The following is a 27,233-nucleotide window of genomic DNA, read 5'->3' on the forward strand; positions in this document are numbered from 1 at the left end:
GCCTCTACAGACCTATGGTAGCTGGGATAGGCTCCAGCTCCACTGCGTCCAGATAGGGATAAGCGCAAGAGGACGAATGGATGGATGAATGGGTTTATGTGAAATATATTTGTTGTTGTTTTACTAAAATATTTCTATCTGATCAGATGAAGCATAAAACCCCTTATTTGTTGTCAGCATAATTACTGGTAAAATGTCTTTCTCAAAACCATATTAAGACATAAATATAATTTAGAGTTATACTCTGACAGCTGAAACACCTTTAAAGTACCTGCAGAGCAGGTGAGACGAGAAAAGCCCCTGAGAATTAAATGTGCACTTTTCCTACTGCTGTGTGGGAGTGTAAACACCAAGATGCGATTCTTGAAAACTGAAACTGAAACAAAAACGGGCCGTGACAGAGCGGCACAAACGAGTGTTTGACGGGCTGAAAGTTCTCGTGTTAGTGTAGAATTGCAGATAAAATGGATGAATATCAGTATCCACTGTTTTTTGAAGCCACTGACTTTACAGACAGAGAGAAGGAGAAAGTGAGGAGATACTTTCAGAAAAGTCGAGACTCCGGGGGTGGCGACTGCGGAAATCTTGAAAAACTCGGAGGAAGCGTTTATAAAATCTGTTTCAAGGAAAAAGAGGGTAGGATAGTCGGTTATTTGTAAAATAATTTTTAGATTTGTGTTTAAATTCAGGCTGTTTCAGTGACTCTGTCTATGGCTGTTTACAGATCAAGACAGAGTTTTGCAGAGGAAGTTTCACACCATCACTCTTCCGAGTGGAGAAGCGCGGCTGACCGTGAGCCGGACAAGTTCACCACAGACCTCTGACCAGCCATCAACAAGCCAATCACTGGTACAGTTTACTGCACTTTCAAACATGACTTTTGGTTACAGTAAAAACTGAGCGCCAGAATAATGTGGCCAAATCAGTTTAAGAGGAGTGAGTTAACCTCCAGGGGAAGTTGGACAGCTGAGGACAATATTGACAAAAAACAGATGATTATAAAATATTTCAAAGACACTGTAAGTACTGCAAAGAATACATTTTAAATACCAAAAATCTCTCTTTTGAAAGATATATGATCATTAAATTTGACGTCAGGGACAAATATAGAGAACGTGTTTGCTCCACTTTTGCTGGGCCCTCTTTTTTATAGCTTTCATTTCATTGTGCCTCAGTGTTTTCAGTGGCTGACAGTTCTCAGGTTTCTTTCACTTCTGAGTCTTGCTGTTAATACAGAGTGTAAATATACAGTGTAGTTTAGCAGTGTTTAAATAAGAAAGCCTTCCTTGAAAAATACATCATGTGGACGGCACAGCGTGCAGATACAGATGCAAATACTTCACATACTATTTTGCATTAATGCCTTTGTAGACAAGGAAGCAATGCCATGTTACAGGGAGTGCAGAATTATTAGGCAAGTTGTATTTTTGAGGAATAATTTTATTATTGAACAACAACCATGTTCTCAATGAACCCAAAAAACTCATTAATATCAAAGCTGAATGTTTTTGGAAGTAGTTTTTAGTTTGTTTTTAGTTTTAGCTATTTTAGGGGGATATCTGTGTGTGCAGGTGACTATTACTGTGCATAATTATTAGGCAACTTAACAAAAAACAAATATATACCCATTTCAATTATTTATTTTTACCAGTGAAACCAATATAACATCTCCACATTCACAAATATACATTTCTGACATTCAAAAACAAAACAAAAACAAATCAGCGACCAATATAGCCACCTTTCTTTGCAAGGACACTCAAAAGCCTGCCATCCATGGATTCTGTCAGTGTTTTGATCTGTTCACCATCAACATTGCGTGCAGCAGCAACCACAGCCTCCCAGACACTGTTCAGAGAGGTGTACTGTTTTCCCTCCTTGTAAATCTCACATTTGATGATGGACCACAGGTTCTCAATGGGGTTCAGATCAGGTGAACAAGGAGGCCATGTCATTAGTTTTTCTTCTTTTATACCCTTTCTTGCCAGCCACGCTGTGGAGTACTTGGACGCGTGTGATGGAGCATTGTCCTGCATGAAAATCATGTTTTTCTTGAAGGATGCAGACTTCTTCCTGTACCACTGCTTGAAGAAGGTGTCTTCCAGAAACTGGCAGTAGGACTGGGAGTTGAGCTTGACTCCATCCTCAACCCGAAAAGGCCCCACAAGCTCATCTTTGATGATACCAGCCCAAACCAGTACTCCACCTCCACCTTGCTGGCGTCTGAGTCGGACTGGAGCTCTCTGCCCTTTACCAATCCAGCCACGGGCCCATCCATCTGGCCCATCAAGACTCACTCTCATTTCATCAGTCCATAAAACCTTAGAAAAACCAGTCTTGAGATATTTCTTGGCCCAGTCTTGACGTTTCAGCTTGTGTGTCTTGTTCAGTGGTGGTCGTCTTTCAGCCTTTCTTACCTTGGCCATGTCTCTGAGTATTGCACACCTTGTGCTTTTGGGCACTCCAGTGATGTTGCAGCTCTGAAATATGGCCAAACTGGTGGCAAGTGGCATCTTGGCAGCTGCACGCTTGACTTTTCTCAGTTCATGGGCAGTTATTTTGCGCCTTGGTTTTTCCACACGCTTCTTGCGACCCTGTTGACTATTTTGAATGAAACGCTTGATTGTTCGATGATCACGCTTCAGAAGCTTTGCAATTTTGAGACTGCTGCATCCCTCTGCAAGATATCTCACTATTTTTGACTTTTCTGAGCCTGTCAAGTCCTTCTTTTGACCCATTTTGCCAAAGGAAAGGACGTTGCCTAATAATTATGCACACCTGATATAGGGTGTTGATGTCATTAGACCACACCCCTTCTCATTACAGAGATGCACATCACCTAATATGCTTAATTGGTAGTAGGCTTTCGAGCCTATACAGCTTGGAGTAAGACAACATGCATGAAGAGGATGATGTGGACAAAATACTCATTTGCCTAATAATTCTGCACTCCCTGTATGTTACTCCACCTCCATACCATCAAAGATACTGTGTCATGGTCCTGGGTCCTTTTGACAAAGTGTTTTGAGCTCTTTTGTATTTTTGTCACTTGGTGTTATTATTTGTGTTTTACGTCCACTGTGTTTATTCTATAATTGGTTGTTCTGCTTTGCTTTTTGATTATTAGATTCCCCTGTGTCTTTACCCCCTGTGTCTCCCTCTGTGTTTGTTTCTTTGTGTGAGTCCAGGCCGTCTGCCTGTGCTCTCCCTTGTGTTCCCTCGTTCCCACCTGCCTCTCCTCCACTCCCATATCATGTTTCCTGTTTTACTGTGAAGGTTCCGTGTTTTTTCTGTTCAGTCTAGCTTCCCCTGTCTCGTTATGGTTATTCGTATCAGCTGTACTCCTCGTGTGTTCTCACTTCCTTGTCATCCCTCTGTGGATTTAGGTAAGTGTCCTCCCTCATAGCTGTGTGACTCTCCCTGTGTCTCCCCATGAGTTTATATTCTTAGGTTGTCGCAGTTTAGTTTATTTCTATTTGTATCACCTCTACACCTGCAATAAAGCAGTGTATTTGAGTTCACATTTTTCATCTCTGTGAGTTTCCGTTTGGGTCCTTTTCCTTCCCTCACACAGCCGTTTTGTGACATACTGTTTTTAAAAACATAGGTCATAAAAAGCCAGATGGTAACACTCTCACTGGACACTTTATTAGGTACACCTTGAGAGTAACAGGGAAGACTTCAGTGCTGCTTTAAATCTTTGCTGTTAATTTTTTATTATAATGTTGTGATGTTATTTGAGTTACTGTTTCCTTCCTATCAACTCGAAGCAGTCTGGCCATTCTCCTCTGACCTCTGACATCAAGAAGACGTTTTCATGCAGAGAATTGGATATTTTCTCTTTTTCAGTCCATTCTCTGTAATCCCTAGAGATGGTTGTGTGGGAAAATAAATAAATTAAAGCAGCTCAAATTTATTTTTCATTCTGATGCTCAGTTTGAACTTCAGAAGATCCTCTTGACCATGTCTAAATGGTTAGTGGCATGTGATTGGTTGATTATCTTTATGTATTAATAAGCTTAAACAGGTGTACCTAATATAGTGGCCAGAGATTGTTTGTCTGTGTGGTTCGGTCATACAAAATTTTAAATTCCTTGTGGAATCCATGGAAACTGCGTCTCGTTTGCACACAGATAAAAAAAACCCTCAACATCATGTTTTAGATTATTCACCAGTCATTGCATTCTGCTTTCATTTACATTGTACACAAATACCCAGACTGGTTTAGAAACAGGCCTGTAGCATATTTCTTTTATAACACAGTGTCATAGTCAGACATAGCAATCAAAAAGAAAAACATATAAACAAAAATATTAATTTAATGTGGTTTTACCTACATAACAGAAAGGACTGTATGAATTGGGGCAACTGCCATAAAATCAATGTTTGTTTTTTTGGGGGTTTTTTTTGTAGAACTAGTTTATGATGATTGAATGATTGATGTGTCCAAACAACAAACACTGAATTTTAATTTAGCAGTGGGCTCAGTGTTTCATGTTTACTCCATGATGGATCTCGTGTATGCTGTAGACTGGACATAGCTAACATAGTACATAATGGATGAATTATTAACAGATTTAAAGAGAAAAGAAATAAAATACATGACATGGCGAAGATTACGTTGATTAGAGGTTTTGAATAAGGGTTATGTATTACTTAATGTCCAACCCTATGTGGTACATTCCCACTGTTTACAATAAGTAGCCTATCGTATATCAGAAATTGACAGATTTTTTTTTCTTTCCCTCTTTCAGAGCTCTAGAAACTCAAACATAAATGGTCTTGAGAAGACTTTCAGGATAGATGTTTTCCTGCTGTTTTTCCTGAGAGACAACTGTAAAGCATACACAATTTTTGAAAAACAACTGTCGTCAATCGGCTGCACAGTGGAGCTAAATTTCGATGAAGAGGAGGTTTTGGTTAGAGGAGAGGTTGACAAGGGGCCAGGAGGTGGTTTTGGTGGCGCTGCAGAGAAATGGGAGTGCCAAGTGGATCGGGTCTTTATTCGGCTTACCGAGACCTACCTCTGCTATCATGTGCTTGAGCCAAAACTGGTGAAAATGATACTGCAGGACTCGGCCTTTAAGACAGATGATATCAAAGTTTACACAGAGAGTGGCTATGCTGTGGTTGTGGGAGAGGTTGATGCCGTGAAGGAGAAGATTGCAATTCTGGAAAAAAGCCTACCCACCAAAAAGGAAATGCCAATTGTGGAGAGGAACTTCAAGCTCATAGAAGAAGAGTTCAATCGAGAAATGCGTGCTAATTGTCCAAAGGTTACAATCATCAGAGGTAGTGCCATGATCACTTTGGAGGGCCCTGACAAAGAGGTGCAGTCAGGAGCTGCAAAACTGGTTGAACTGATTAAGAACATAAAGGAGAAGAGCATTAAGTTCCCTACAGCTCTGCTAACCTTCATGAAGACCAGTGATGCCATCCCAAAATACCAAACTCGCTTCCAGCAAAGGCTCAGAAACCCTGTTTTCTTTGAGGTGGGTGCAGATCTGGTTCTGTCCAGTTTGTCCTCTGATGCTTTAAATATGGCCGAGGCAGCAGTGATGAGAGACTTTAAAGTGACCACTGTACAGCTGCAGGGTGCAATAGATCTCAACAGGTTGAAAGAAATTCTGATGAAAGCCAAGAACGAGGCAAACAGTAGAGAGTTCAGAATGGACATCAGCTACATGCCAGGCGCCAGTGGAACCTCAACAACCAAAGTCCAACTGGTGGGCTACAGTGAAAATGTGGCCAAGCTCAATGAAGTTCTTCATGACTTCCAGTTGAATCAAGTTTCAACTCAAGAAACCATCAATCTGCTTCATCCTGAAATGGTCGACTGTTTTAATAAAATCTTAGACTTGATTGGCATGAAGCAGACCAAGGTGACCTTACAAGCCTCACATTTTCCAAATCCTTGTGTGTTTGTGTCTGGTCCTCGATGTCATGTTCAGGAGGCCAAGGAGGCCCTAACATCAACTCTGGACAGTGTTATAGTAGACACTTTGACTCTAGATGGACCAGGGGCTCAGCAGTACTTCCAGGAAGAGGGTAAAGTGACTAAAGAGCTGATAGAGGGTTCCTGTCACGTCATTATCCGAGAGAAGCAAACTGCAGCCACCCGAAACGTGCAAAGACCACGAAACACCAGCAGACTCAGCGACACACCTAGATCTCTCAGCTACAGCAGCAGCATGTACAGCACAGTTGGAAACTCTGCAATCAACAGAACAAACCTGAAGATCAAACTCAGCAGTTTAGAAAATGAACAGGTTTGATTATTTCCATTCAATTCTATTTCCCATAATCCCAAAATAAAATATCAACATTCATGTTATTCAATATTATTTCTGCAGGCGGATGTTCTGGTGGTCCCCATGCTCAACAAACAGCTGACTTCTACAAATATTGGCAAAAGTTTGTTGGCCAAAGCTGGGAATATATTAAAGTTAATGTTTGATTCAGTCTTAGCCAGTTGTGCCCTCGCCCCTGGTGATGTTCAGCTGGTTGATGCACCTCCATCTCTGGGCTGCTCCAAGATTTTCTTCATTGAGTGCTTGCCTTGGGACGGAGTAAGAGGAAAGAGTGTTCAGGTAAAATTAAGGACTTTCATTAACACTTCTGGTGATGGATAAGTGCTAATTCATCTTTAATTTACCTTCAGAAAACCATTGAAATGCACTTTATAGCTGTACATAGATGAAAGTATTAATTTGAATAATCAGATGATATCTAAGCATGTATGCTCAAAACTAGAGGAACAGACAAAAGAAAAGATAATAAAATATTTAACTGAAAAGTAAAAGCATTAACACACAAACTAGTCAATTAACTGTACCTATAACTGCAAGGGAGGATTTATCCTCCAAAGCCTCACAGTTTTCCATGTGTGCTCTGTTAGTTGCAGTGTGCAATCCAAGAGTTTGAAAACATAGTTTAAAAATATGTAACTTTTGATTTGCAGGCTCTTGGTAACTGTCTGAAGAAGTGTCTGGAGCTTTGTGCACAGCTGAATTTGGGTTCAGTGGCCATTCCAATCATTGGGCCAGGAATTGTTTTAAAATACCCGCTGAGAGAAGCTATTCAAGTGTTGACCGACATCATTCACCAGTTTGGATTATCTGCATCCTCTGGATCTCTTACAAACATCCACATTGTCATTAAACCTGGCTACCCTGATTCTGAGGAGGTCAGTGTCAGTTGATATGTCCTGTATGCGATCTGTAACATGCAGGAATCAATTATCTATCATGTTATTCTTGTGTTTTTATCTACAGTGCTACCACGATGTCTACAAACAGCTCAGCTTAAATATGAACCAGGGAGGCCAAGGTAAACTAGCACTACTCAGACTGTCTTCATTATGTGAGATTAATGCATAGTGAGCAGATAAAAAGCATTCAGCCAGTGTTATATTTTACCATCTTCGTTATCACCCTCAGCCATCAGACTAAATATCAGACAAAATCAATGTGTGGTGTTCTTCCTCTCAGCAATCTTCAGGTCCCTCACCAGCGACCTAGATGACATCATCATGACAGTGGGAAGTGGAGTTAAACTACATGTGGTGTTTGGTGACATCACTAATGAGACTACAGATGCTGTGGTGAACATAACAGACTCCCAAAGTTTTAACTTTGGTAAGTAACCTTGGTGAGCAGGAGGATCACTATGGCAAAGTCAAACAGCTGTTCATGAATATCTGCTCAAAAATGGGGATGCCCATATGAATATAATCTTTGAGGATCAAAGTTTTCATCTAGCATTATCAGCAGGTCACTTACATTAGCTAAAAACCTCAGCATATAATTACGAAGAGCTTAACAGATAGTCATGGTTGAACATCATAAGTATTAGAAAGCCACTAATTTCTAATGTATATGGAGCTGTAAAACTAGATAATTTCTTATATTTTGGATCTCATACCTATCATGGTTATAGTTTCACATAATGAAATCTAGTGCAAATTAGGCACATTCAGCAGGACCAGGCTTAGTGGATGGCAAAATGTAAAACTCTCAGGCGTAGGTGATGGAAAGCAATCAAACTGTAACACAGACAAGTGACTCAGTGACAGTCTGGCAGGGAACAGAGATGAACAGGTGAACTGGTACGCTGCCTGTGGTGTCAACTCAGCATGAGAAATGTTTGATCTTCAGCCAAGCAGGTTTGGCAGGGATTAGCCTTTGACTTACCTTTGAGTACCATTTCCTATAAATGCATTTAGATTGATTTGGGAATATAGGGTTGATGAGTAACTATTCAGGAAACGTATCCAACTGTGACACAAATTGGAACTTAAGATGAAACTGTGGCATTATTATTGTTGTTGCTATTTCCAAAGCTGTACTTACTAATTAAATACATTTATTAAATATATTTAACCAATAGGCATTAGACATTCATTTTACTAAGATTATCTTACTCTTTTTGAAACCCCAGTTTTTCTTTTAATGTTACCATAAGATTGGCATTTGTGATTTTTATTACATGCTAACAAATCAAAATGTATTTGTTACTCAACTGTGCAACTGACCCTAAACATTACAGTAGCAAAATTTGGCATGTTACTAACAAAATCAGTGCGCTCCAGGGTAGCTGTGGCTACAATGTAGCTTGCCATCACCGGTGTGTGAATGGGTGGATGACTGAATGTAGTGTAAAGCGCTTTGAGGTCCATAGGGACTAAGTAAAGCGCTATACAAATACAGGCCATTTACCATTTTTTACCATTTACCAAAATAGATGGCAATAGTTATGTAAAGGTTGGTAACCTCCATCATCAGAATCATCAGTCCTGGTGCTGATTAGCTGTTTTAGCATGCTAAAACTAGCACAAGATTAGCATGTAGCACAAACTTGCCTTCACTGACATACTTTAAAATATATTTTTCTTCTTCTATATGTGGCTTATGCAAAGACATCTCAACTTTAGCTGAACCACAGGTGGCAGCAACAGTGAATCGAGGAGAAATTTTCATGACCCAGTCTGGAAACTTCCCCAGTAAAGCTATTTTACACGTGCATGGAGAACAGGATGAAGTCCTCATTGAACAACTTGTGTGTGATATCATTTGTTACTGTGAATCACATGAATACAGTTCAGTGGCAATTCCTGCCATGTGTGCTGGTAAGTATTTTGTTCAGCATTTCTACTTATTCTGTTTGTTGTGCTACACACACACACACCTAAGAGGAAGGGGTGTTTTTGCAGGAGCTGGAGGTTTGGATCCTGCGATTGTAGCAGGAGCCATTTTTCGAGGAATCGAGTCATCTGCATCATTCATGAACAGCCTCACCAACATCCGCCTCGTCCTGATTAAGATCGATGTCTTCTTGACTTTTAAAGAGGAAGCGATGCAGATGTATTCCTCAGCTGTCATCAACAGAGGTGACAGAAATATTCACAAACTGACATTTTGTGTAGTTATTTAGTGTAATGAATTTTAAAATAAAAACTGATTCAAAATTATTTTACTGAAAACTTTTCCTGATTTGTTCTAGTACTTCCAGTACTTCCAGTACTTCCAGTTCAAGTACAGCAACAACAGCCTCCTCTTTCTGTCAGTGCATACCTCAGCAGTCTCCATATCAGCTCTACAAGTCAGCAGTCTGTCTTCACGTTCCTGGGTCTTTCCAAAAAGGACGTTGACGATGCCATGGAAAAGCTGAAGCATCAATATCACACACAGTACTCCAGTAACACCTTCTCAAAGGAGGAACTGGAACCCCTCGACCAGGATGACATGATGGAGCTAAAGGAGCTGGTGGAGTCTGAGGGTTTATTCATGCAAACAGATCAGTCTGGCGCCCTAACAGTGAGCGGGCTAAAAGACGGGGTCACCCGAGTGATGCAGAAAATGAATCAGTGTCAATTAATGGCTCTTGCTAATGAGGTGAGAGTCAGGGAGGAGGAGGATTTGTACCTCCGAGTTGTTTGGTGCATCCTGGCACATAACGGTAACTGGGAAAGACTTCCCAGAACAGCCAATCACCAACTGGAAAACAACGAATTAACAGAAGGAATAACAGACGCACAGGGACTCACATGGGAGGTTAATCTACAGAGAATGGTGGCCACACAGCAACTGAACAGACAGACAACGAAGCTGAAACGACTTGAGAATCTCGCAGGTGAGAAGATAGTTCTCAATGATTTACAAAATGAGCCCGACTGATACTGGAGTTTGATGCTTGAGAGTAATACAAACTCAAAAGAAACAAATGTTAAAGTGTATAAGATGTAATGAAAGGATGGAGTACAAATAGAAATGCATAATATATCGCAACCTGCCGCACCTGTAAGAAAAACAATCATACAACACCTCGAACACAAAACTTTAAAAATGCACAGCTACATAAATATCTGTGTGTGCATGTGTGTGTGACAGACAGAGAGAGAGAGAGTGAGAGAGAAGAGTATGTGTATGCGTCTTTGTCACGAAATATACATGAAAATGAGTGCGGGAAGCTGCAATAACACCTCTCAGGAGCCAGAGCATGATAGAGATGGATCCAGGAGAACCATTTGAAGCCCCCAAGAGTACCAAAGACCTGAGGCCACACATCTCAGTGATATCTGTGCCTCCATGCCAGCAGGAGAAGAAAGGAGGCCCTTAAATGGGCAGCTCAGAGCCAAGGGGTGGGAGTCCCAGAGGGCTAGAGGCAACAGGCAACCGACCCTCCTAGACTTTGGCCACCCTAGTGTGAGCCAAGCTCAAATTCCCGGGCTCAAGGTGCCAAAGAATTGCCCAGTAGCTGGCAGACGTGTGTGGGTTTGTGAAACAGGGGTCTAGGAAGATGGCTCTACCCACTGTGACCTACGCTACCCACAACCCTCCATCAAGACACTACATCTATGGTTGATGCATTGTATGAGGGAATGAGAATTTACTACAAGAATTTGTAGTAAATGGCAAATAATAAAGCTTAGCATAAGCTCTTTCTGTGTCTTCTCGTTTGTACGCTGTATAAACTATATATGCTTGTCTCTTTCAGACTTTACTTTCCCTCTGTACTGGGACAGCATGGCTGCCAGTGAAAATATGACGGTCATTCCCCTGGAGTCTTCTTCTGCAGAGTACCGAACAGTGAAGGAGGCCTTCAAACGAACCGTCGCCAAAACTGTAATGAAGGTGGGTGGCTCTCCCTGCGTAAAGGAACGTTTCAGTTTCTACTTTTTATTACCTGTTTTATTATATGCATGCTGCTTCATCACTACTTTATTCTTTTGTAGTCAGTACAACCAATGATATTAAATGTTATTAATGAAGTGTAAAGTGTAAAAAATATTTCTGTTTTTATTTGCTTTAATATTTATGTATATTTAGGTATATTATTTACAGTAATTCCCATTATTTATTTATTTATTCATTTATTTATTTATTATTGCTTCCTTTTTATGACATATCCTATCATAAATTCTACCTCGAAGTTTGTTCCGTGTATTTGGTTTTGTAACCCCAGTAACATGCCCAGAGATATATACATACATATACACACATACTGATGCAAATATACATGTGCACACACATACATATTTATAAACACAGTGTTTGTGTAAAAAGCGAGTGCAAACCGTATCTTTGTAGTGGTCATGCTGGGACATTGTTTCAGTTCCTCACTCAGTCTGTTCCAGTGCTTCACTCCCAACATAGATGCAAAAACTTCATTTATCAGTAAATAAAGGATATTTAACTAATAAATTTATAGATAAAATGGAAGAGTAAAAAAATCACAATGTAATTCCAAGTTACAAGAAATCAGTCAATGTCACATTATATAAACAAACTAAATTCACCATTTGAAAGATATGATTTATTTAATTAAATTGTATTTATTTATTTTTTAATTGTATTCATTCATTCTGGATTTTAGTTTTAGTTTCATATAGCTGAAGTCCACTGAATTGATGATGACATAATTTTCTCATTCACAATACAAAGAAAGTTTCAATACAGTTGTAAAACCTGCCTGAAAATCATCATGTTTTCAGTTTTGCAGATTTGCAGATTTAAGGTAATTAATTGATCGACGTTTACAACACAGAATCTTCTCATACCTGAGATGCACACCTCAATTTATGGCCCTCAGAATATAAGCATAAAACTACCCCTCAGATGTAATTAATATCCTTGACTACCTTGTTTGGCAGCTTGTTGATCCTTTGTCCTTCTTCTCTCTTGTCAGATTGACCGTTTGCAGAACGTTCACCTGCGTCGCGCCTATGAAGCACAGAAGAAGCACATTTCTGATAAGAATGCACAGGAGGGAGGAGCAGGGGAGAAACTTCTGTACCACGGGACGACCCAGGACAATTGTGACTCCATAATGAAAACTGGATTCAACAGGCGCTTTGCTGGGCAAAATGGTGATAATCTTTTTATAATCCACAAGTGCAAACTGTCAGTGCCAATAACTTGCATAACATGTTCTAACCAAAGTCAACACCAGAGTCTTCTTAGAGTTGCAGGTTTTCTGTTGCAGGGCAAAATAAAAGTAACCTTGTCATTAGCAGTCTAGTCTAAAAATTAACTAAATAAAACCTCAGATGATAGGAAAACGTGGTATATTAAGTTTCATTATTCGTTTAACAAAAATTAAGCTAAAAGGAGGAAGCAGTGTATGAAAGCCAAAGTGTCCCCTTAATGCTTACATGTGTGTGAGCATCTTTATAAAAACAGAAGTTTTGGCACTACTACTGGTCGAGAGCATTCAGGTGTGTGTCAACACAATACCACAATCTTCCTAGGAGTGGACGTCCCAGCAAACTTGCCCCAAGATCAAGATCTTGCAATGCTCAGAGAAATTGCAAAACACCCAAGAGCTACATCTCAGACTCAGCAGGTGTCGTTAGCATGTTAAATGTTAAAGTTTATGACTGTACAACTAAAAACAGACTGTCTGTTGACTGTGTGTTGTTTGTAAGGGTTGCTTCTTTTTTTCTTTTTCTTTTTTGCAACCACAAGTCAACATGAGCACCTCTGTTCTAGAGAGTCTAATGTGAGGCTGACAGCTAAAAAAAATCCAATACTGGATTACGTAACAGCACAATGATTTCAAGCATAGCAGCAAATCTACAACACAATAGCTGCAAAGGCTGCAATGGCCCAGTGTCCTTGCTCAAATGATGTGGTGGGACCTTAAGAGAGCTGTGCATAAATGAATGCCTGCAAACCTTAATGAACTGAAGCAACGCGCTAAAGAAGAGTGGGCCGAAATGTCACCAGAACAATGTGTGAGACTGATAAAGCCACACAGGAAATGATTACTTAAAGTTATTGCTGCTAAAGATGATTTAATTATTAAGGTATTGAGTTTCGGGTTTTTTGGGGGATTTTTTTACCCCATCAGTCCATCGAGCGGGCATTGGTTGGCATAAGTGACCAACTTTGCAAACAAAATAACACAAAACAAGGCAACATAGGATTTTCAAATCGATACCATAGGTGTCTCTAATAAAGATCTTGTTTGAGTTCAAATCTCATTAGCCTTGACCTCAAGGTCAGCACCCCTGCTTCAATCTTTTTTAGGGTGACATTCAGTTTTTTCACAGTTTGCATTCAGTGAATTTTCATAATGGTAATAAGTATTTTCCTGTTATATGAGTGTAAGTATAACTGTATGGATTTTCAGGCCAGGGCACAACTTGATACGAGAATGGTTAAAAGATGATCCCCGCTTCAGAGAATTAACTCTAATAGTGCATCGATTTAAGTTTTTATTATAGTATTTGTTACTAATTACAAATGAGGAGAGTTAATGTGTTTAAATAGACCTTTGACAAGTAACAGGCAATCCAGTATAACCACTGCTTGTTCCTGTATACTGTCAGGACAATGCAGGTAAAAATACACTGTGATTATGAGAGCATTCATATATTAAGGCTGAATAAATTATTTTCTCTTCTGGTGACTTTGGTGTTTCAAGGGTGACATGAAAGGCAAGGCTTTGTTGTTGTTTTTTTAAATCTTGTTAAGCATTTGTGGCTTTCGTGACACATAAAACCTTGGGTTTAAGTGATTGTGGAGGTGTTTTCAGGTCTAGTACAATAACAGCGCTTGATTCCTTATTGGGCTGAAAGGAAAGATTTTCATGTTCCTGCATGCACTAATAAAACATGTCAATTACAATCAACAGTGTAGTTAAAACACCTGGTGGAAGATAGTAAAGTAGCAGTACATGTAACAAAGGAGGGTTTAGTGAACTAGTAATTCTGTGTTCTACAGCTTGTACTTCCAGGGTATTTGTGACACCTAAAGAATCTACTGCTAGAAGGCTGAGGGGTATCATGTGATTTATATTTCAAGACACTACAGTGTAAATGTGATCAGCTATTGTTAATTTTCTTTTTCTTTTCTTCCTACCCTCAGCAACTTCATACGGTCGCGGGACCTACTTTGCTGTAAATGCCAACTACTCGGCTCAACCCACCTACTCCAAGCCAGCTGCTGATGGTTCTCAGTTAATGTTCGTCGCCCGAGTCCTCACAGGCGTCTGCACTCATGGCCGACATGATATGAAGGTGCCTCCACCTAGAAACCACCAGCAGCCTCACGACCGCTATGACAGTGTGGTAGACAGAATAGATAACCCCAGCATGTATGTTGTGTTTCATGACAACCAAGCGTACCCTGACTACCTCATCACATTCAAGTGAGAATAAAGGAAAAGTTTTTTCCACTGTTTACAAACGAAGGTGTCTGAAAAATCCAAAAAGAAAAATAATAAAACTAATATGCACATTTCACACTACAGTTATATACAGTGAAATTTCAAGTTTGAATTACAGAATTATGTCTGATTTTAAGCTTAATTATTGACCTGTCACTGAATTAGAAAAGTTACATATGTGTACATAAACACTGGAAACATGTTACACAATCATGCAGTTTTTAATCTTTGATTTGGTTGACATTTGCATCTTACATCTTCACTTTGTAAAGTGTAAAGCACTTTGAATCACATCTAATTAGTCCAAGAACATGTCACAATACTCTAATAAAGATTTACTGTATGATTGCCTGGTACATTCGTAAACTGTGACATTTCATTTGAATTGTGGTGACATTATGCAAACAACATCTAAAAAATATTTTAATTCATAATCAAGTAACTGTTAAACATAGTAAACCATCTGGTAGAAGAGTTTAAAAAGTTAACTGTGTTAAAATGAGAGTTAAAAACATGAGTGAAGAGAGAAAAGCTCCAGTGGGATGATAATCTTTCTTGTCTGTGGCATTTTTGTCCACAGCTAAATGTGTTTTACAAGAAAAGGGCTCTATATGTTTCCTTTGGAGTTCATTTACTACAAAACTGAATCTGTTATATATATCCGGTCATTAAGTCTGACGTCACTAGCCGTGTCTGGGTCTAAACTCCGCTGCAGGTCCATATATCAAACGATCACTATGGCATTACTGAGAGTTGAAAAACTGTCTAAAGTCTTTCATCTTTAATAAAATGATCAGCGTTCTGCTCTACCAGGTGTAACAATTGAGTTTAACATCCAGGCATCCATGAAAACGGAATTTATGACATTTAACGGAGTTAGAAGTTAGCAGGGAGTTAGCTCGCTAGCTTCTATCTAAATACAATATAGCATGTCCTGACTGCGGGGTTTTGGAAACAAATTAAAACGTACAGCTCTGCTATCACTTCCACATAAATGAAGACAGAAAACTAAACAGCAGTGACGTTTGTAGGGTTACTGAAGTTGGGCTAGCTGGTATATAATGATGTGCTACGTGACCGCTAGCGACACAGCTATGTTAGCATAATATAAACAAGCTAAAGACAGCTTTTCTTTGCAACCCACTCGGACCTGAATGAACTTAAGACTAACTAACTTTCTTCGATAAGTAAGTGATGTCTCGGTGGTCAGGAACAAATGTAATCGCATGGCAGGATGCTGTAAAAGGACCAAACTTCAGCCAGGAGAACAACTGAGATAATCCATCCACAATACGAGGTTAGTCATTGAAGGATATAAAAAAAACAACAACAATAGAATAATATTAAACACAGAGTGAACCCGTCTTCCTTCATTAAATAGGTTCTTTTAGATGTTAAGGAGGAATTGACTTAACCAGGCTGGCGGAGAATGAAGACAACAGGACACCTGCAGATGGGGAATCAGTGAACTTTATTGAGACAGAGACAACCTCTCAACAACAGCTCACATCAGGAGATTCCAAAGATTTGCTGTGAGGATGGGTATATATTCTCTAAAACTTACAGGGGGAAGTGCTGCACTAGCAGAAAAACAACTCCATAAAAGGAAATCTAGCCTCTTCGGCGTGTAGATATCTTGCACCTGCAGGATGAGGCGATCGCTTCTTATCGCTCTCAAGGCCAAAGTCGTGAGCACATTTTTATTACACAGTTTGCACAGTAACTTTAAAGCTGAACAATGTTTAAACAGATTATATTTTCTTCATCATTCATATACTGCTGCATGGGCTGGGCTGTAGCTACATCCTAAGGTTTTAAAAACTGAGCTTAAATAAATGATTAGCGGTAATAAAAGCTGAGGGAGGTCAACAGTGATCACTGACTGTTTTAGGAGCTTTTTGAGATCAAATAGAAGAAAATACAAAACATTAAACATGTTAACAACACAAAAGCCATATTAAACGCAGACTACTTTAGGCCCGGAATTAGGATTTGTCACGTCATCACTTAACAACCGGATTATATTATATAAAATATAAGCCATTTAGCAGCTAGCTATTAATTTGACTACTATCTGTGCAGCATTTGAAAACAATATCAGCAATGCTGAAGCTATGTAGCTGAAAAACTGTAGTTGCATAACAATGATATAGGCCTATATGTGGTAAAAGAATAACTGAGGCTAAATAATGCTGGGCGTTTGTGAACGTAGCAATTCTCAGGGGCTGATGGTGACAGACGCCTGGCCTTGGACCTGCCGGAGAGCAGGACAGTCCAGAGTGGCGATCACCCTGCTTGTCCCGGCCCTCTGTGGAGTGAAATACTCAGTCCAGGTCAGAGAAGAGCCTCCTATGACCAACCTGAGAAAAGACAAACACGTCAAAAATATTAAAGCAAGACGCAGAAACCTTTGAAATAGGTGGGTTTTTTTCCTTTTGCTACTATTTGGAGGTTATAAAATCTCATCCAAAGGAATAAGATGAAACTGAAACCAGTTTTTGGTTTTATGTAGAAATATTTTATACAAACAGTTGTTCATGATCACTCACCTGTAATACCTGGACTTTGGCTCCATCATCCCAGGTCCTTCCATGCGAATGTAGACATTCTCCAGGTTGAAGCTGAAGGGGTTTGTGAACTCCACAGTTGCTATCATCTCTTCACTCACTTTGCCTCTACCAGACACCTGAAGTACACACAGGAAATGTAAAAAATCTACCCCCAAAATCCAACTTTGTATATGATAAACAGTTGCTGGATAGGACATCAAACATGTAATGAAAGCAAAGTAAACTGCCCGAGTGCAACCAGGTTTGTCTTTAATGTGATGTAGGATGCACACTGCAACTGAAGAAACACCAGCAAAGAGAAAAATGCTGCAAAAGCACACAAAACACATCAGAAATAGAAAAAAAACTCTAAGAACAAAAAATAAATAAATTGTGAAACAAAGTGTTTCTGGGGACAAGATAAAATGACGGACGAACTGCAGCAGTGAAGAAACATGCAGTGTTACACTGAGGCACACTTAAAAGAAGCAGAGTGTTCATCATTGTCGAGAGGAAAGAAAGGATACAGGTATCGTGTGTTTTAACCACACGAGTCATATGTTTGCTATTAGCCGTTTACTGTTAGCTTGTCACTTTCACAGCTGTTCCATGACATAATTGTGAAACACTTCATTTTGTTTTATTTATGTATTTATTTATTTATTTTTGGATTTTGTGGTATTTCTTTGTTTTACTTCTGTTGTATTTTATTCAATTTCCATTGTGTTTGTGTGCTTTTCCAGCATTTTTCTATTTGCTAGCGTTTCCTTAAGACGCAGTGCGTTTGATCTCTCGGGGGCCACCACAAGGAATCATTTCAGACCTCGATGATGAGTTTGGGGTTGCGCAGGGTGATGACTTTCATTGCGGTGATGATTTGACCGGTCTCTCTGATCTTCCCCGTAACAATGAAGTGGAGGTTAGCTTGTTCCACCAGACGCTTCATGTATTTCTTCGACTCCACAATCGCCACCTCCTTCTTATCTGTTAAATATAAAAATATTTCTACTTTGATGTGTGTATATTTCCTTAAATCAAAGTTAGAGATAAGATAAAAGATTAAATACTCATCGAGGCAGACATTTGTCCATAACTCAGGATTACACTGAAACAGTTGTCTACATTTGGTAATCATCTGTGGTTTTATGACTATGCCTCTTCATTTCCATGCCGTACACCTGACTCACTCATTTTGGGTTCAATCACCACCCTGGGGGTCAGGAACAGGAATTCGGTGCTGGCAACTCCAGTATAATACACCACACTCCCGCTGATGTAGGCGTCCACAGTGCGGCGCTCATCGCTCTTGTTTTCGAACTCCACGTTCAGCTCAAAGTTGTCACCCACGCTGATCTCCAGGTTGGGCAGGACCACGTCCACATCAGCCGCGGGAGGGCTGGACTTCTCTCGTTTGCAGCCGTACTCCTCTGCTTTTTCCAGGACTGTCCGCTCCTCTGTGCTGCCTGTGTTGGGCGTTTGAAAAACATTAGTGTGTTTGTATATTAACAGAATAAATTCTGACGTCCTTTTTTATTTGCTTTGCATTTTTAAAATGGTCTTGTCTCAGAATCGTCTAATCTTTGCCCAGTTTGTGATAAATGAAGCACCAGGAGTCTTTTGGTCCAGAGTACCAACTGTGGATAAAAACAATACAGCATGATGCCAAATGGAGCTGATTTCCAAATGAAAAGAACTCAAATTCACAGTGTTTTCCTAAAAACGCTGCCTAATCTGGCAACCGTATTGGAGTTCATGATGCCCGACAGCATTCAAGAGTGCCAACAATGAGCTGTTCTCCCGTTTGAACTTGCCACCTGGCATTTCAGCTCCAAGGATTTAAACACTGACTTAGAGACTGGTGGAGCAGGGTAATCCATCACTGTAAAAATGAAGCCTAACAGTGTGTTTCTGCTCAAGTGTTTCCATTTTCTTTTCTTTTTTTCATTATTTCATGATGTCAAGGTGACTGCTTTCATTTTGCACATTTTAAAGCTGCTCCTTCATTTACTGTGGCATTCTGAGCTCAGGCTCCAGCACAGAAAACAGATCTGCTGCTTCCTGAAACACTGACATTTGTGTTCGATGTAGTCCCTGACCTTCAGCAAATTTGTATTGATCTGTAATGTCGCGGCGGGTCACATCTCCCGGAGATTTGGTCAGAACCAGGCGGCCTACGTGAGTTCGGTTCACTCTGACTGGCTCCATGGTCCCATCTTTCCTCCGGGAATGAAACACCACATCACTGTTAATCTGTAGAAGGAAAGAAATAGGCACTGTAAAAACAAATACTGTGTGCCTTCTGTCATCAAACTGCCTGGTTATTGGTCATAAAACACAACAACCAGCGAGCGACGTCATTAAATACAAACACATTCTCAGTAATTCTAGAAAGAGAGTAATTCAAAGGCATTCACCTCGGCAAACACGAACGCAGCGTCAAATGGGAAGCAAATCTGTCCGTGCTTGATGGCCTGGACTGACGCAGGTCCACATCTGTACATGCCTTTATGGATTACAAAGGAAAAATCAAAAAATCAGTGTGACTCAAAGCACAGAAAACATTTGCCTCTCCTTTTACATTGCTTTGACCTAACCCTACAGTATTGGAAAAACCAAGGGAGGAGATTATAGAATTCCCTAACCTTATTAATTTGGAAATCCTTGCTAAATTTTTGCTCACCATCACTGGTCTCCTGTGGTGTTGCATCCACAACCTGCCAGCCCCCAAAGCCAGGAGGGAGATCAGGTCTGGACATGTAGCACTCATTCCAGCAGTGATAGTTCCTGACAAAAAAAAGAAACAGTGGTAAATATATAATCCAGTTTAGTTTGTATCTAATAATTTAATTTAGGTATATTCTCAGAATCAATTACTTAATCTTGATTATCTGGTGCTCCTGCGAGAATACTGTAAATTTATTTCTCAGTAAATTTTGTTGCAATTCTCTGGAGAACAAAAAAATCTGATTCTGAGTACTACCATTTGAAGTGTGTTAACAGACACCTACCAACAGGAGTGCAAAACATGTAGACCAAGGCAAGTAAAGAAATCTCAGGATATCTGTTAAATGGAAAGTTTCAGTACCAGATGGAGTCCCTGGTTCTGTTTCGATCGATCTTGCCGTTTTCATCCATGATTATGTCAGTCTTCAAGTTTCCATCGTTGTCGTGAGCTGAGTAGTAGTTGGTGACGACCCGAGATGGGATGCCCAGACAGCGTAAGACTGAAATGCAGAGGCAGAACTTACAGTCAAATCAAAAACAAGGGCGGGAGTCAAGAGCTTAAGAAATGTGGTTCTAAACTGAGTGAGCTGGTGCAGAGTCAAAGGAGACTGTATGTAAAAGGCACCCACTGTGACATCAACCAATGATGAGCAGACATCATGTTTAAACCCCCAAACTGACGATTTTGGCAGTTATCTTAGTCTATATTTTTGTTTATTTATTTATTTATGTATTTTAATAAAATCAGACATACCAAGACAGGGTTGGACCTGACTGAGAATCTGAAGGAACTAGAGACCATAAACTCATTATGGACATTTTTTGTGAGGTCAAAGATGAAGGGAGCCAAAGGGCCTTCCCTTTTCTTTTTCCAACCAGAGCAGTCACTGAGTAGTGGCCATTATGCTGTTATATATATATATATATATATATATATATATATATATATCTTATGCTGAACCTTCCTTAACAGATTTGTTTTTCCCCACAGAGTTCTTATAAATAAATAAATAAATAAATAGTTTGAAATGGAGAGTCATTTTTGAGCTACTTAGATCCAGTAAAGCTCTCACAGGTGTTGAAAACAGCAGCGTACACCCAGCACTGAGCGTAGCAGACAGGCATCTTGCTGCTGTTGTAGGTGAGCAGGATGTCCGTGCTGCCGGTCCAGGAAGTGGGTGCCACTCCATAGGTGTAGTCACCACTCCAGTTCCCCACCAAAACGCCTTCATCATCCCGAGAGTTCAGCTGCAAGGAAAAAGACAAGGCTTTAGATATCCACTGCTCTGATTAAACACAGGGTACGGGAAAGCAGCACTCATATTAGCATTGCTCTCACCATGGCAGAGGCTACTCTGACGATCTTGATGGGGTCTCCTCTGTTGGTGATGGGCATTTCAGCCCGGTCCATGATGTACAAACAGGAATCCAGGATTCCATAGTTGAACTAGGCATAAAAACCCTCAGGTCAGTCATAAGAGTTCATAAGACTGAAGTGCCTCAGTCTTGTTTTCTCCTACCTGTCCATAGTTCCAGTCCCTCTCAGCAATGTCATCATAGGAGCCGTGATAGATGATCCCCATCTCGGTCATCACACACTCCTGCCTCTCCGTCTCATCATCCAGGAACACAGCATCCTCTGAGGGAAGACAACATGTGGGGTGCTTGAGTAGGACGAAAGCCAAACTGGGATGTTACAGTTCAGACTTTCAAAGACATACACATAAAAAAAGAAAACAACACAGCACACCTGCCACCCAGGGATTGAAGAGGATGTACATGTCCCTGGTGCTTTCCTTCCTAGTCCTGCGGATGCCATAAGGTGTCACCACGGCAACGTACATCTGGTACTTCCCCACAATGCAGTTTGCTGCTGGGGTGATGGCCATGGTGACCACGTTGTCAGAGGTGTTTGTGATGCGGCCTTCCCAAGTGGTCTGACGCTGCTTTGTGGGGAAGACAGGGACGTAGGTGCCCTTGCTGAACTGAGGGCTGGAGCCTGAGGGAGCAGCAAACATCAGCACATTTACATCATCACCTTTAAGTAAATATATTCTGGTGATTTATGTTTATGCAGGTCTGCTCTGATTGTTCCTAAAGCAATAATAATAAAAAAAAACTGTACTCTTTTTTTTTAGATATCCCCCCTGGGTCAACCCACCTGAATCAAATGATTAGTTCATTACCAGGCCTCGGGAGAACTTCAAGACATGTTGAGGAGGTAATGTAGCCATTTAAATCAGCTGTGTTGGGTCAAAGACACATAAAGCCTTTTGTCTAAAACTATTTAGAAATACTCCAAACTTAACTAACATTATTAACAGGATGCAAAACTGAGGTAGCACCAAGAATAGAAATAGAACAATCCTTTAATTGTCCCACAAGGGGAAATTTGGTTGTAACAGCAGCAAGAAAGACACATATACAAACAAACAGGACACAGAATAGAAACATACACAATTTTTTATATATTTACATCAAGGACTATAGTTACCAAAAAACAGAGTATTGTACCATTATTAAAATTAAATAAAATTAAATACAGATAAGACGCAAACCCAGGTTGTAGTGTGAATCGGTTGATAAAATTACAGCGCTGATGTAAACATCTGTGTTTGGTGGGAGCAGTTTTGATTGTACAGTCTGACAGCTGCAGGGAGAAAGAACGTGTGGAAACGCTCCTTCATGCATCTAGGATGCAGCAGTCTGTCACTGAAGGAGCTCAGTTGATCTGATATCCTCGTGTTGGTGTTGTTCCCAGATCACCATACTAAATGTTGTTCCAGGATCAACATTGCAAGTGACCAATCAGAATGTTGTGACGTCATACCTTTGCGACTTCGCGAAAAACCGGCGTAAAACAAAAAACTGTACTTAAGCTGCGTGAAACCGCCTCTGTCCGCCGATCAACGGACCCTGACCTTAACCCTAACCGTAACCCTTTAATAAACAGTAAGCAGAATTAATATTGTCCTTGCAACATTGGAATTTCATAAATGCACGAATGGCTTGGCGCGCAAAAGAATAACGTCACAACAATGTGATTGGTCACTTGCAATGTTGAACCTGGAACAACATTTTCATGATGGTCTGGGAACAACACCAACACGAGGATATCAGATCATCCGAAGGGGGGCTCTGCAGTTCGGCGACAGAGACGTGTTGACTTTTGCATGTAATACCACTTTGTACCACTAGATGGTGCAGCGAATCAGTGAAAGCTTCATTTAAGAACACCTTGAATTTTTATTTGTCACAGTGGCCTGGAAGAAATTTAAGGCCTCACTAGGAGAGAAACAGATCAGGCTGGTTGAAAAGAAAAATTAAAACTTGAAGAGAAGCACAGATGTGAAAATGTCGACACCCCGGCTTGATGCATGGCAAATAATCCAGGTAAGGAAATCCTAAAAAGTGAATCTGATCTGCATCTGAATCAAGTTTCTTGCATTGCCACACATCTATCTGGTAAAATTTTGTCCCCTGGTAGTGATGTTTTTAGTTAAATACTGTAAAGGGTAATTACAAAAAGTACCTTTAAGCCCTTAGTTGTTTACTTTAAAACTACGTTACCACCTGCTCCATGGGGACCACAGATAAGAGTAGTACTTAGTGGATTTAACTCACCGATGACAAACTCCAAAGCGAACTTATCTTCAGCAGGTTTGTAGGGACGACTGAAGGTGATCTTGACCTGGAACTCTTGTCCTCTGCGCACGATTAGATAGTCAGAGTGGTACAGCGCGGTGTGATGAGCTATCTTGTTGCTCTCATCGGGCCTTTTCATCATGTCCACCTCACTGATGTCCAGATATTCTGAACAGACAGGGAGAAACAAAGAGAGAAGACACAGGATGCATAAATTCTCAATGTTTCTTTTTTTTTGTCTCCTACCACAAGAGGACAGTGATCGCCCCACTTTGGAGGAAATCAGATGAGTGACAGAAAATGAAGAGAAGCATCTGTAGAGAAAGTGGATATCAGATGCTGCTGATCATGCTTCCAGAAAAAAACTGTATTTTTCTAGAAAAACGTATTTTTTTTTATTATTATTTCTGACCTACGTGATATTCAGAACCCAGTATGTTCTTCAAAAGTTCAAAACTTTATCAAGCTTATTCACTTGCAGTGGGGACGGCTGAGCTGAAAGTCCTCAAATGACCTTATCTGAAAACTTTAACTTGGTTATTTCTCTGGCTTAATATTACACTTCAGTGGTTCCCCAGTCCTGCTCTCGGCATTGAAAAGGTCACTCTTATTTTGTGCTTTGCCTCCCACAGAAAGCCTTTGGATGGTCGTAGTCAACAGTTTATGTGATGAAAAGCTATCTTTTGGGAACACAGTCTGAACTGTTCTCGCCTTATTAAAAACATAAGTGTTGCGCCAATAGGGAAATTCAATCGACTGTTCATTTGCAGTTGTTTACTGATGTAATTCCAGTCATTGCTTTCATAAATTCCTGTTACATCTGGATATCTCTGTGTGTGCAGCTCTTTGACGGTAATTCAGACTGCAGTGCAGTGACATGCAGCAGGAAGTGAGCAGAATTTATCCCCTTTGGACGTCATTCATGTGTCAGTCATGCGTAAAACGTACTGGAAACTGACAGGAAAGGGGCTTTATCTTCTCCACAGAAGACCCACTGTGTCATCAAATAACTTTTTTAAAAAAAATTTCTATAAATAACAGCTTACTGTCGAGAAGAACAGACTCGTCCAGTTCTTTACATGATCTGACAAGCGTCTTCCCCTTTGGGTTTACTGAACTTTTTTCTCACTTCAATGCATGCATATTTTCAAGAAACGTATCACATACATAAACACACGAAATTCCTCCTTCACCTGTCAGAGGAGGGTATCCCCTGGGGCCTGGTTGAATAAAGTACTCATACTCGGGGATGTCGCTTGTCTCAGAGTTGGCGCTGGCAGCGGGAGCTGCGGCGCGGCCACGGTTTGTCACTTTGGGAGGAGGTCCAGTGGGAGCGGGAGGAGCAGGAGAAGGAGCCGCGATGGTAGCTTCATCAGACATGATAGTGATTGCTCAGGGTGGGTGATTTTAGACAGGAACTAGGAGGGAAGAGAGGATGTGTGAATACTAAATTATTAGCAATGCTGGGTGAAATATTAGAGTCAGTGTCATGCAACTGTCAACAAGTCCAAATCTGGGCACATGCCACAGACTGAAGCAGAATCTGTAAGAACATAAAGAAAGTGAAGAAGAATGTGCTCACCTCCATAACAGAATTAAAGACCGACACCATTACCATCAACAACAACAACCATCTTGTTTTATTTACTGTTGGTAAAATTATTTTCTTTCCAATTCATCTGTCAAGCTCCTAAAGGCCTGTTTTCGAATTGATCTGCCTTCCACCTCTGGAAAATTGGGGAAAGATTTTCATACATACATAGATAGATTAAAGTCCAAAAAGATCACACGCTAAGATGAAGTTGGGGTGTAAACAAACCTTCCACATGCCTCGATAAATACTTTTCGGGTTATATCTTTTATGTCACACATGGCTCGCATGTGTGTTTGTGGCTTGGATAGAGACTTGGTTTATAGTCACTCCCATTCCTGCAAGCTCCTGGTCAAGAAAGACAATTTTAGTGTTTTGTGATTTATTTTCTCTCCACAAATAATGTTTGTTTTTGTTTTTTACAGAACGTGGAAAAAATGACATAAGCTTCAGCACAGAGCATTTATCATGTCTAAAAGAAAAAGACTTATTCCAGTCATGAATGGAAACAACAAAGAACCTTACTTCAGTGTGTTTACTGAAGTAAGATTACTTAGTTTGGCAATAATATCAATAGACTTTATTCACATGTCAGTTTGCAAAGTGTTTTGACAGACAGACAACACATTGTAGGTGATAAAGGTACATGAAGCTGAGCTGTGGCAGAAAACAAAAGCAAAGCTCCTGAAATCATTACGAGGAGATTTAAAAATGGGGGTATGTGTTATTACTACTAGTAGTACCAGTGATTGTATGTTATACAGTGGCAGTAGTTTTTTCCCCAAATGTTTGAAATGTAACTGCATGCTGCCGTGCTGCCCGGTGGTTAGCACTGTTGCCGCACAGCAAGAAGGTCCTGAGTTCAATTCCTCCATCAGGCCGGGTCTTTCTGTGTGGAGTTTGCATGTTCTCCCCGTGTTTGCGTGGGTTCTCTCCGGGTACTCCGGCTTCCTCCCACCGTCCAAAGACATGCAGCTTGTGGGGATAGGTTAATTGATTAATCTAAATTGTCACTAGGTATGAATGTGCGAGTGAATGTGAGTGTGAATGGTTGTCTGTCCCTATGTGTTAGCCCTGCGACAGACTGGCGACCTGTCCAGGGTGTACCCCGCCTTTCGCCCTATGATAGCTGGGATAGGCTCCAGCGCCCCCCGCGACCCTGAAAAGGATAAGCGGAAGCGAATGGATGGATGGATGGATGCATGCTTTTATTACTGTGATATTTATATATTTTTTTACTTTTAAATCTGAATCTTTAGGTGGTTTGGGGCATTTTATATCCATATCTTACATATTCTAACTTACTGAGCCAGTCATATCTGTCACTGGTGGTCAAAAGGTTGAGTCTGTTTGAGTTTATAGAAAAGGGAACAGTCTGTATTTGTTCAAAGTTGTTTTTTGCTAACATCGGGTCAGATTACATAAAGGTTGTGACATAAAGCACGATGCCACTGGTGAAAATCGATAACTTTTTGCTTTTAATTCATGGTTAATCCACGTATAGAGGTGTCTTCGTGGTGCTAATAGTGAGCCACACTGTGACCTCAGTGTTTTCAAACTGCAGTTGTTTCTTTGGTAATAGGTCAGCACATTCGACTGCTACCTTTGTGGTTTGAGCCCACTCGTGAAAGTTTCCTGCTTTAGCAGTGTAGTCACTCTTAGTTCAGATATCAAAACCTTCATACAAAAACTCAGGAAATAAAGCTGTGGATTAACAGAGCCTGGCTGTTTAATCAATAATGAGAGAAAAGATGTAAAGATACAGCTTCTATAACTTAAGAGCAAATAGAGGCACATTACACAGGAAGACACAGCACACTCTGCAGCCCCGTAGTTCAGCCTGTTTCTGTTTCAACCAAAGAGCTGGTGGGTTGAGCCCCCCTGGGACGCCCATTGTTTTTGACAATGTAAGCTCTCTGATTATGGTGGTAAGCTTGCTACTCTTTGCATTCACATACATAATCTAAGGACAAAGGAGAAGCTTTTCATTACTGGAAATGTGTGGTTTCTCTCAGCAGCCACTTGTGGTCTGTGTTTTATTAGCCAATCACATC

The 27,233-nt window shown here is 40.4% G+C and overlaps 2 protein-coding genes across 5 annotated transcripts in view; one reads left to right on the forward strand and one right to left on the reverse strand.

The window, feature by feature from the left end:
- Positions 1-27,233, reverse strand: part of f13a1b (coagulation factor XIII, A1 polypeptide b) — a 36,572-nt gene that overhangs the window by 7,179 nt on the left and 2,160 nt on the right. The window contains exons 2-15 of one of the 2 annotated variants that reach the window (XM_005937072.3): positions 24,782-25,006; positions 23,568-23,756; positions 21,694-21,942; positions 21,464-21,582; positions 21,283-21,390; positions 21,017-21,191; positions 20,305-20,443; positions 19,900-20,003; positions 19,634-19,722; positions 19,316-19,469; positions 18,407-18,682; positions 18,043-18,203; positions 17,220-17,356; positions 16,925-17,030 (exon numbers count right to left, since the gene is read on the reverse strand). In XM_005937072.3, the coding sequence (XP_005937134.1) occupies positions 16,925-17,030; positions 17,220-17,356; positions 18,043-18,203; positions 18,407-18,682; positions 19,316-19,469; positions 19,634-19,722; positions 19,900-20,003; positions 20,305-20,443; positions 21,017-21,191; positions 21,283-21,390; positions 21,464-21,582; positions 21,694-21,942; positions 23,568-23,756; positions 24,782-24,968 (2,193 nt within the window). In that variant the 5' untranslated portion in view covers positions 24,969-25,006. The remainder of the gene's footprint in view (positions 1-16,924; positions 17,031-17,219; positions 17,357-18,042; positions 18,204-18,406; positions 18,683-19,315; positions 19,470-19,633; positions 19,723-19,899; positions 20,004-20,304; positions 20,444-21,016; positions 21,192-21,282; positions 21,391-21,463; positions 21,583-21,693; positions 21,943-23,567; positions 23,757-24,781; positions 25,007-27,233) is intronic. The other variant, XM_014338353.2, reaches the window with a different exon arrangement.
- Positions 365-15,403, forward strand: LOC121815466 (protein mono-ADP-ribosyltransferase PARP14-like). 3 transcript variants are annotated; one of them, XM_042226704.1, is made up of 13 exons: positions 365-636; positions 725-849; positions 4,755-6,269; positions 6,354-6,590; positions 6,962-7,186; positions 7,275-7,329; positions 7,491-7,637; positions 8,918-9,127; positions 9,212-9,388; positions 9,502-10,131; positions 10,996-11,132; positions 12,187-12,367; positions 14,370-15,402. In XM_042226704.1, exons 1-13 carry the CDS (start codon positions 465-467, stop codon positions 14,654-14,656), a joined length of 4,098 nt encoding a protein of 1,365 aa, XP_042082638.1. In that variant the 5' UTR covers positions 365-464; the 3' UTR covers positions 14,657-15,402. The 3 variants fall into 3 exon arrangements, with proteins under 3 accessions (XP_042082638.1, XP_042082636.1, XP_042082637.1); XM_042226702.1 differs by having other exon boundaries at positions 8,918-9,388; positions 14,370-15,403; XM_042226703.1 differs by having other exon boundaries at positions 8,918-9,388; positions 9,511-10,131; positions 14,370-15,403.

This window comes from Haplochromis burtoni, unplaced genomic scaffold (genome assembly GCF_018398535.1).
Source record: "Haplochromis burtoni strain Fernald_Lab_line unplaced genomic scaffold, NCSU_Asbu1 Contig_224, whole genome shotgun sequence".
Taxonomy (NCBI): domain Eukaryota; kingdom Metazoa; phylum Chordata; class Actinopteri; order Cichliformes; family Cichlidae; genus Haplochromis; species Haplochromis burtoni.

What these genes read in the sequence shown, in the direction of transcription:
- LOC121815466 (XM_042226702.1), top strand. Translation starts at nt 465, where the DNA reads ATGGATGAATATCAGTATCCACTGTTTTTTGAAGCCACTGACTTTACA. An exon ending in CTGTTTCAAGGAAAAAGAGG is followed by an intron (nt 637 to 724) that starts GTAGGATAGTCG and finishes GGCTGTTTACAG; the next exon opens with ATCAAGACAGAGTTTTGCAG. An exon ending in TAAGAGGAAAGAGTGTTCAG is followed by an intron (nt 6,591 to 6,961) that starts GTAAAATTAAGG and finishes TTTGATTTGCAG; the next exon opens with GCTCTTGGTAACTGTCTGAA.